Source organism: Plecotus auritus, assembly GCF_963455305.1.
Source record: "Plecotus auritus genome assembly, chromosome: 1".
Classification (NCBI taxonomy): Eukaryota; Metazoa; Chordata; class Mammalia; order Chiroptera; family Vespertilionidae; genus Plecotus; species Plecotus auritus.
The window spans coordinates 246,591,644-246,600,674 of record NC_137770.1 but is presented as its reverse complement, the minus strand read 5'-3'; the positions used below and the strand labels follow the sequence as shown (position 1 = coordinate 246,600,674).

The 9,031-nt window shown below is 66.7% G+C and overlaps 1 protein-coding gene across 1 annotated transcript in view; it reads right to left on the bottom strand.

The window, feature by feature from the left end:
• Window positions 1-3,222: 3,222 nt before the first annotated feature.
• HTRA3 (HtrA serine peptidase 3) overlaps window positions 3,223-9,031 on the bottom strand; it is a 30,322-nt gene continuing 24,513 nt past the window's right edge. The window contains exons 7-9 of the mRNA XM_080649652.1: window positions 8,808-8,856; window positions 5,242-5,337; window positions 3,223-4,166 (exon numbers count right to left, since the gene is read on the bottom strand). Of these exons, the coding sequence (XP_080505778.1) occupies window positions 4,001-4,166; window positions 5,242-5,337; window positions 8,808-8,856 (311 nt within the window). The 3' untranslated portion in view covers window positions 3,223-4,000. The remainder of the gene's footprint in view (window positions 4,167-5,241; window positions 5,338-8,807; window positions 8,857-9,031) is intronic.

The following is a 9,031-nucleotide window of genomic DNA, read 5'->3' as shown; positions in this document are numbered from 1 at the left end:
TTCTGCCTGCCAGCCTGATCACCCCCTGACCACTCCCCTGCCAGCCTGATTGATGCCTAACTGCTCCCCTGCCAGCCTGTTTTCCCCTAACTGCCCTCCCCTGCAGGCTTGGTCACCCCTAACTGCCCTCCCCTGCAGGCTTGGTCACCCCTAACTGCCCTCCCCTGCAGGCTTGGTCACCCCTAACTGCCCTCCCCTGCAGGCCTTGTCCTCCACAACTGCTCTCCCCTGCAGGCCTGGGTCCCCCGCAACTGCCCTCCCCTGCAGGCCTGGTCACTGCTAACTGCCCTGCCCTGCAGGCCTGGTCCCCCCCCCCAACTGTTCTCCCCTGCAGGCCTGGGTCCCTCCCAACTGCCTTTCCCTGCAGGTCTGGTTGCCCCCAACTTCCCTCCTCTCTCGGCTTGGTCACCCCTAACTGCCCTCCCCTGCAGGCCTGGTCACCCCTAACTGCCCTCCCCTGCAGGCTTGATCGCCCCCAACTGCCCTCCCTTGCAGGCCTGGTCCCTCCCAACTGCCCTCCCTTGATGGCCATCTTGTGGTGGCCATCTTGTGTCCACATGGGGGCAGGATCTTTGTCCACATGGGGGCAGCCATCTTGTGTGTTGGATAGAACAGCCGGATCCGGCTGTTCTATCCGGTTCTCTTGCTCTCCCCTCCGCTCCTTTACTTTGAATTTATATTAGTTCACAAAAAGTTGTTTTTCCCACACACCTCCTACTGGGAATGTGCCCACAACCAAGGTACATGCCCTTGACCGGAATCGAACCCGGGACCCTTCAGTCCGCAGGCCGACGCTCTATCCACTGAGCCAAACCGGTTTCGGCTGAGGATAGTTTTCCATTGACTTTTAGAGCGAGTGGAAGGGAGGGGGGGAGACAGAGAGAGAGACACATCGATTGGTTGCCTCCCGCCTGCAACCGAGGTACGTGCCCTTGCCCAGAGTCCGTGGGCCGATGCTCTATCCACTGAGCCACACGGGCCGGGGCTGGATTGCGTATCTAAATGTAAGTGGTTAATAAGCTTCGGGGGACGGCGGCCTCTCCGCCTCTGGAAGTCCCTCCGCCCGCTGCTCACATCACCCGGCCAGTTCCTTCGTCGCCACATCTCCTCCTCCGACCTCCGACCTCCTTCCTCCCGCGGACGAGGACCCTGGGGTTGCACTGCGGGGAGGGGGGGTTATGCGGAGAATCCAGGTGACCGCCCACCTCAGGACCCTTCACTGACCACGGCTGCGAGGTCCCCTCGATCATGTGGGGGGACGTCCCTAGGTCCTGGGGGTTATGACATGGACCCTATGGGTCCAGCCACAGAGGGTGTGGTCAGTGGGTGTGGTCAGGGCAGCCTGGGAGAGGGTCCACGTGGGGAGAGGCTTGCATAAAGGTGGGGGCTGAGAGGTGGGAGGGAGGAGAGAAATGAGAGCAGCAGTGGGTCCCCGAGGGCCTGGCGACCGGGATGCGATCAGGGCAGCCATTGGGGCTGTGAGTGGTGGATGTTCATCTGAGTGCCCTGCTGCCCGCAGGGTGTGGGCGGGGAGTCCCTATAGGCAGGACACTGTGTGGACACGGAGCTGAGGCAGCTGTTGGCAGGTGGCCCCACCCCGGGTCCCCACTGCTCAAGGCCAGGGCAGCAGTCCCAGGCGCCCCAGCTTCCCTCGATCTGACCCACCCAGAATTTCCACCTTCGGTCACTCTGCTCTGGACTCGCTCATCCTGGGGGGCTGGGAGGGGCTCTGACGCTGACCCACAGCCTGAGCTCCCAGGGCAGGGCGGCCCTGCAGGTTCTGGCCCCCCCATGCCCTCCCCAGTGGATGTTTGCGCTGCGCAGCTGCTGCCACAGCTGTCTGCCCAGCCCCGCCCTGCCCCCTGGAGGCCAGCCACTGGCTCACATGTGACCCGTCCTTCTCTCTGGACTGTCTCCGCCTCTGTCCCAGGGGGCTTTAGGACACGGGACTGGGACGTTCTGTCCGGGCCCCGTCCTTGTAGGGTTCCAGGTGCCCAGGGAGGGGCCCCAAGGCTGAAAGGGGTGCCTCTCCCTGCAGGTGCTGCTAGTCAGCTTCCGGGACAGGCCGGCCGGGTGGCTGTGAGCCCAGGCATGGGGGGGGGGGGGGCGGGGAGGAGTCCCGTTAAAAGCCAGGAGGGTTGCACAAGGGTGGCAGCTGGTGGCTCTGAAAAAGTTGTTTTTCCCGGCGCACAGCTGAGGAGCAGCTGGGAGGCACACTCCCCGGGCAGGGCAGGGCAGGGCTGGTGGCAGACAGGCCTTGAAGGCCACGGAGCCCATGTCCACCATGGCAGGCCCCTTGTCAGGAGCCGGGGGCCATCTGGGCACTGGAAATGCACGGGGCCACTGGCGTTCACTGGGCTCCCGAACACCTCCACCCCCTCTCTCCCAAGATCCGGCCTGCTGGCCCCACCGGCCCCACCACCCCAGGTCCCCTGCGGCCGTGAGGGGAGGTTCTGGGCCAGCCTCGGGCAAACTACGGCCCGCGGGCCGGATCCGGCTGTTCTATCCGGTTCTCTTGCTCTCCCCTCCGCTCCTTTACTTTGAATTTATATTAGTTCACACAAACACTCCATCCATGCTTTTGTTCCGGCCCTGCGGTCCAGGTTAAGAACCCATGGTGGCCCTCGAGTCAAAAAGTTTGCCCACCCCTGGTCTGGGCTCAGAGCCTGCGTCCCTCTCCCCTCGGCCCAAGTGTCTCTCTCGGGGACCAGAGCAGGGAGAGCAGGAGCGTGGCCGGTGTGCTTCTCAGGGTTCACCGCTCCTCAGAGGTCTGGGCGTCCCCCCCGCCCCCCCCCCCCCGGGCCCCGAGGCCGCCAGCTCCCTGCCACACCCCCGCTGGCTTCTCCCTCCTCCTGCCTCAGAGCTATGGACTGAATTATCCCCCACCCCCAACCCGAATCCAACGCTGAGCCCAACCCCGGGCTGGGCCTCCGGAGGGTGAGCCGTCGTCGGAGGAGGCTGGGTCGCCATAGGAGGCTACTGCCCCATATGAAGCCAGAGAACCGGGAACCAGGAGCCGAAGCCCCACCTTGACCTTGGTCGACAGACCCCTCTCCAAGGCCCAGCCCAGCAAGTTCACGGTGGGCCCTCCACGCCCTGCCCCCAGCTTGCTCTCTCCCCCGGGCCAGGCCCACCCCGCCTTGCCCGGACCCGCCACACACCCAGGCCCCTTCCTCCCAGGCGGCCGCGGCCTCCGGGCGCCTGGCCGAGGGGCAGAGATGGAGAGGGCCACGTGCGTGTAAACTTTAATTCCATACAGTAGAGAAACACAGGCAAGCGACAGGCGACTGTACAGCAAAGCTCACAGGCACCCAGGACCGGCGCTCCCGCCGACGGGCCGTGCCTCCTGCTGCTCCGGGGGATCGGGGTCGGTGGCGCCACAGGACAGCTCAGCGCTCCGTCCTGCAGCGCCCCCCCCCCCCCCCGCCCCCGAGGTTCCAGCTCCCCCTGCCAGCCACTCTCCCGCCAGGGGAGGGGGCCTCACACCAGCCACAGGGCTCACGGGGCGGCCAGGGGCAGCTCACGGTGCCCACTCCAGGCCAGGCTCGTCCTGAAGGCGCCAGGCTGGCGGGGCAGGCAGTCCTGGTCACTCGATGTTGGGGCCCGGGCGCTTGGGAGCTGAGCCCTGAGGTGAGCGTGGGTGAGGGCGGTGGGTGGGAGTGGGGGCAGCTCAGACAGAGGTACGAGGTGCAGCGGCAGGGCGGTGGGGGGTGGGCCTCGGGGGCTAAAGGCATCTCGTCTGCCCAGCACCGAATCACACCCCGAGGACTGGGACGGTGGCCTCGGGAGCGCTTGTCCGAGGGGCAGCGGCTGCCCCGTGGGCACCGGGAGCAGGAGGACCCCCCCTCCCCCCCGAGGCTGGGGTTCCGGCCCTGGCCCAGCCCAGCCTGTGGCTCTGTCCCTGGGCGGCCGGAGTGGCGCCGGCTGTGCTGAGGACCGGCCTGGTCCTTCGTCCTGACCCGCGGAGGCAGTGGCTCCGGTGCCGCGAGGGGCGGCCGCCTCACAGGACCACCTCGGGGGCGATGCTGAACAGGAGGTCGTCGTTGCCCCGCCGCACCTCCAGCAGCAGGGGCGACTCGGTCAGCACGGCCTCCTGCAGCTCGCTCGAGTCCGCCAGGGGCCGCCCGTTGACCTTGACGATGATGTCGCCGTCTTCGATGCCCCCTCTGCGACAGAAGAGACACGTGCGTGGTCAGTGTGCATCCCGGTGCCTGCCCCCCGGCTCAGGAGGCTGACAGCGTGGTTTCCGCCGGGAAGTGCGTGCTGGCCGCCAGGCTCAGACACCAGGACACACGTCTGTTCTTCCCCGGGCCAGGACTCTGCCCCTCTGAGCCTCCCGTCTCCATCTGCGTCCTGCAGAGAAGCGTGCTCTGTGGTGGCCGTGAGTTTGGGGAGCTGACCCCGATGCTGTCACAGTTCCTAAGACGCTGGCATGGAGGCAGAGCCGGCCTGCCTTCTGCACTCGACTCCCGGGGGAAGGGCGGGCAGGGCGGGGCAGCGGGCAGATGTCTGGCCTGTAGTGCCAAGACCCACACGTGCCGGCTGTGTGACCGAGCAGGGGTCACTTCTCTAAGCCTCAGTCTCCCCATCTGAGAAATGGGCAGGCGCAGTCTGCTGCAGCCCCCGGGCCGCCGTGAGGAGGAACTAAGATCATGCGTGTGGACCGCCCGGCTCATGACACAGCCTCAGAGCAGCCCCGCAGCCCAGGCTGGACTGTCTCCAGCTCCCAGGTGACAGCTGGGGGCCAGCCAGCCGCGCAGCCTGCGACGTGCCCGCGGAGCCCTCCGCCCAGGGAGGCGGGGCTTGCCCAGGGTGCAGCCGCCTCAGCTCAGGGTGTCGCCATCGTCAACCTTCCTCTAGTACTCCATGTGACAGCGCCTCTGGGGCGAGGGGGGGGGGGAGTCGGCTGGAGCACGCCCATTTTGCAGATGGGAAAACAGAAAACCCGGGCCAGCCGCGGCACGTGAGAGTCAGGCTCGGGGAAGCGCTTCGTCCCCCGAGGCCAGGGGACACTCAGGCCCTGGACGGGCATGGCCAGCGCTCTGAGGGAAACACCCTCTCCACTGCCCCTGGCTCACAGGCCAGGCCAGAGCAACCCTCCCCGCCCCCCTCCACCAGCCCTTCCCCATCGTGTCTTCCGAGGAAGCTCCAGCCGGTGAAGCAGGGCCAGCCTGGGCCCCCCGGCCCCAGGAGGTCTGGCCACCCCCCAGCCAGCGCCCCCACTTTCCCGGGGGAGCCTACCTCTGAGACGGGGAGTTCGGAACCACCTCCTGCACGTAGATCCCGCTGCTGACCTCCGGGAAGTCCGGGTTGTTGGCCTTTAGCTCCTCCACCAAACTGCAAAGACAGACCCGCTGCCAGGCTCCCTCGGAGTCGCCCCTCGCGACCCGCCGGACAGGACTCCGCTGCGCCCCACACCGCCCACTCCTGCCACCACCTCCCGCATGGCCACTGGTTCCTGTCTGTGCCCCCACTCCACACGGGCTCCTCAAGAGAAACCCAGTGAAGGTGGGCGATTAGAAGTGTGGAGAGAGGAGGGTGGTGGATAAAGGGGGGGGGGGAGAGAAAGGAAGGAAAGGTAGGATGGATGACTGGTTGGATGGATGGAAGGAAGGAAGGAAGGACGGACGGACGGACGATGGGTGAATGGCAGAATAGACCAGTGGTCGGCAAACTCATTAGTCAACAGAGCGGCAAACCACGGCTTGCGAGCCGCATGTGGGTCATGAGCCGCAGTTTGCCGACCACTGGAATAGACATACAGAAGACTAGGTAGGTGGTGTGATGGACGGATAGATGGACGAAAGATGGAGGGATAGCTTGGCTGGCGTGGCTCAGGGGTTGAGCATCGACCTATGAACCAGGAGGTCACGGTTTGATTCCCGGTCAGGGCACATGCCGGGTTGTGGGCTCGATCCCCAGTAGGGGGCGTGCAGGAGGCAGCGGTCAATGATTCTCTCCCATCATTGATGTTTCTCTCTCTCCCTCTGCCTTCCTCTCTGAGATCAGTAAAAATCTATTTAAAAAAAAAAGATGGCGGGATAGGTGAACAGAAGGCAGGAGGGAGGAACGTGCACATGGCAGATGGAAGGAGGGGTGAATGTGGTCACGGCATGGAGAGACAGACAACTGACAGTGGTGGGATGATGGATGGGCATGAAAGGAGAGGAACACACATCAGAGGCAAATGGGTCTCGATTACGAATTGCCCTCGGATTTAGGCCCTGGACTACGAATTGCCCTCGGATTTAGGCCCTGGATGCACAGCTGTGGAAGCAGGAAGCGTAGTCCTGTGGGCTGTGGGGGAGGGTACAGGCGGCAGAGGGGCTGTGGGGGAGGGTGCAGAGGGGCTGTGGGGGAGGGTGCAGAGGGGCTGCGGGGAGGGTGCAGGCAGCAGAGGGGCTGTTGGGGAGGGTGCAGGCGGCAGAGGGGCTGTGGGGAGGGTGCAGAGGGGCTGTGGGGGAGGGTGCAGGCGGCAGAGGGGCTGTGGGGGAGGGTGCAGAGGGGCTGTGGGGGAGGGTGCAGGCGGCAGAGGGGCTGTGGGGGAGGGTGCAGAGGGGCTGTGGGGGAGGGTGCAGGCGGCAGAGGGGATGTGGGGGAGGGTGCAGAGGGGCTGTGGGGAGGGTGCAGGAGGCAGAGGGGCTGTGGGGAGGGTGCAGAGGGGCTGTGGGGAGGGTGCAGGCGGCAGAGGGGCTGTGGGGAGGGTGCAGAGGGGCTGTGGGGAGGGTGCAGGCGGCAGAGGGGCTGTGGGGAGGGTGCAGAGGGGCTGTGGGGAGGGTGCAGGCGGCAGAGGGGCTGTGGGGGAGGGTGCAGGCGGCAGAGGGGCTGTGGGGGAGGGTGCAGGCAGCAGAGGGGCTGTGGGGAGGGTGCAGAGGGGCTGTGGGGGAGGGTGCAGGTGGCAGAGGGGCTGTGGGGAGGGTGCAGAGGGGCTGTGGGGAGGGTGCAGAGGGGCTGTGGGGAGGGTGCAGAGGGGCTGTGGGGAGGGTGCAGAGGGGCTGTGGGGAGGGTGCAGGTGGCAGAGGGGCTGTGGGGAGGGTGCAGAGGGGCTGTGGGGAGGGTGCAGAGGGGCTGTGGGGAGGGTGCAGAGGGGCTGTGGGGAGGGTGCAGGCAGCAGAGGGGCTGTGGGGAGGGTGCAGGCGGCAGAGGGGCTGTGGGGAGGGTGCAGGCGGCAGAGGGGCTGTGGGGAGGGTGCAGGCGGCAGAGGGGCTGTGGGGAGGGTGCAGGCGGCAGAGGGGATGTGGGGGAGGGTGCAGAGGGGCTGTGGGGAGGGTGCAGGCGGCAGAGGGGCTGTGGGGAGGGTGCAGGCGGCAGAGGGGATGTGGGGGAGGGTGCAGAGGGGCTGTGGGGAGGGTGCAGGCGGCAGAGGGGATGTGGGGGAGGGTGCAGAGGGGATGTGGGGAGGGTGCAGAGGGGCTGTGGGGGAGGGTGCAGAGGGGCTGTGGGGAGGGTGCAGGCGGCAGAGGGGCTGTGGGGAGGGTGCAGGCGGCAGAGGGGCTGTGGGGAGGGTGCAGGCGGCAGAGGGGCTGTGGGGAGGGTGCAGGCGGCAGAGGGACTGTGGGGAGGGTGTAGGCGGCAGAGGGGCTGTGGGGAGGGTGCAGAGGGGCTGTGGGGAGGGTGCAGGCGGCAGAGGGGCTGTGGGGAGGGTGCAGGCGGCAGAGGGGCTGTGGGGAGGGTGCAGGCGGCAGAGGGGATGTGGGGGAGGGTGCAGGCGGCAGAGGGGCTGTGGGGAGGGTGCAGGCGGCGGAGGGGCTGTGGGGAGGGTGCAGGCGGCAGAGGGGCTGTGGGGAGGGTGCAGAGGGGCTGTGGGGAGGGTGCAGGCGGCAGAGGGGCTGTGGGGAGGGTGCAGGCGGCAGAGGGGCTGTGGGGAGGGTGCAGGCGGCAGCAGGCCTTCGCTCTTCCCAGAGCTCCTGCCACGGTGACCTTTCTTCTCCAACCCTCCTCCTCCCTCCCTGGCTCCCTTTCTTCCCGTCTCCCCCTCGCCCCACTCCCTCCTTCCTCTCGCTCACTGGGGATCCCCAGGCACCCGCGGGGCTGCAGCCCCGATCCTGGGGGGGAGCAGAGGGATGAGCGGACACAGCCCTTGCTCCCAAGGAGCTCACTGTCAAGGTGGGGGGGGGAGGGGCACAAATGGGCTATTGACCAGTGGTCGGCAAACTGCGGCTCGCGAGCCACATGTGGCTCTTTGGCCCCTTGAGTGTGGCTCTTGCACAAAGTACCACGGCCTGGGCGAGTCTATGTTGAAGAAGTGCCGTTAGAAGTAGTTTAAGTTTAAAAAATGTGGCTCTCCAAAGAAATTTCAGTCGTTGTGCTGTTGCTATTTGGCGCTGTTGACGAATGAGTTTGCCGACCTCTGGGCTATTCCAACACCACGGACCAAGGCCACTGGGAGGGAAGCCCGGCCCTCACGCTGCAAGGAGGCACCTGGCCCACGCCTTCAGCCGGTGGAGGGAGCGCGTGTCGCCCTGAGGGTCACGGGCACCCACAACCGCCTGCCGGGGTCTCATGGTGGGTGTGATGGTTGAGGATCTCGAGACGAGGGCTTCCTGACTGGGTGGGCCCCGAGCCAAAGCGGGTGTTTTTGTAAGAGAAGGAAGGGGGTGCTTGGAGTAGACGCGCAGGGAGAGAAGAAAGCCACGGATGTCAGAGGCCGGGGTCAACGTGACGCGGCTATGACCCAAGGACGCCAAGAGCCACGAGAGCCGGCAGGGAGCAGGACCTGCCAACACCTTGGTTGTGGACTTCCGCCTGGCCCGGCGGGGCTGGGACCACGGGGGACGCCGCGGGAGGAGCGTCGCCGAGACACCCACCTGGGAGTGATGGTCCTCATGCGGATGCCGATGAAGCGCTTCTTCCAGTCTGAAACAGACGGGCTGGTTAGAACCTGGTGAGGAGGGGCGGGGGGCGGGGGGCAGGGCAGGAGCCCCCACAGGAGCAGCAGGGCTGTGCCATCCTGCCCACCCCGCCCCGCCCCGCCTCTCTGCTCTGGGCTACTCCGGAGGCTGGGAGCAGCCCGGGCCCGGTCTGGTGGCCT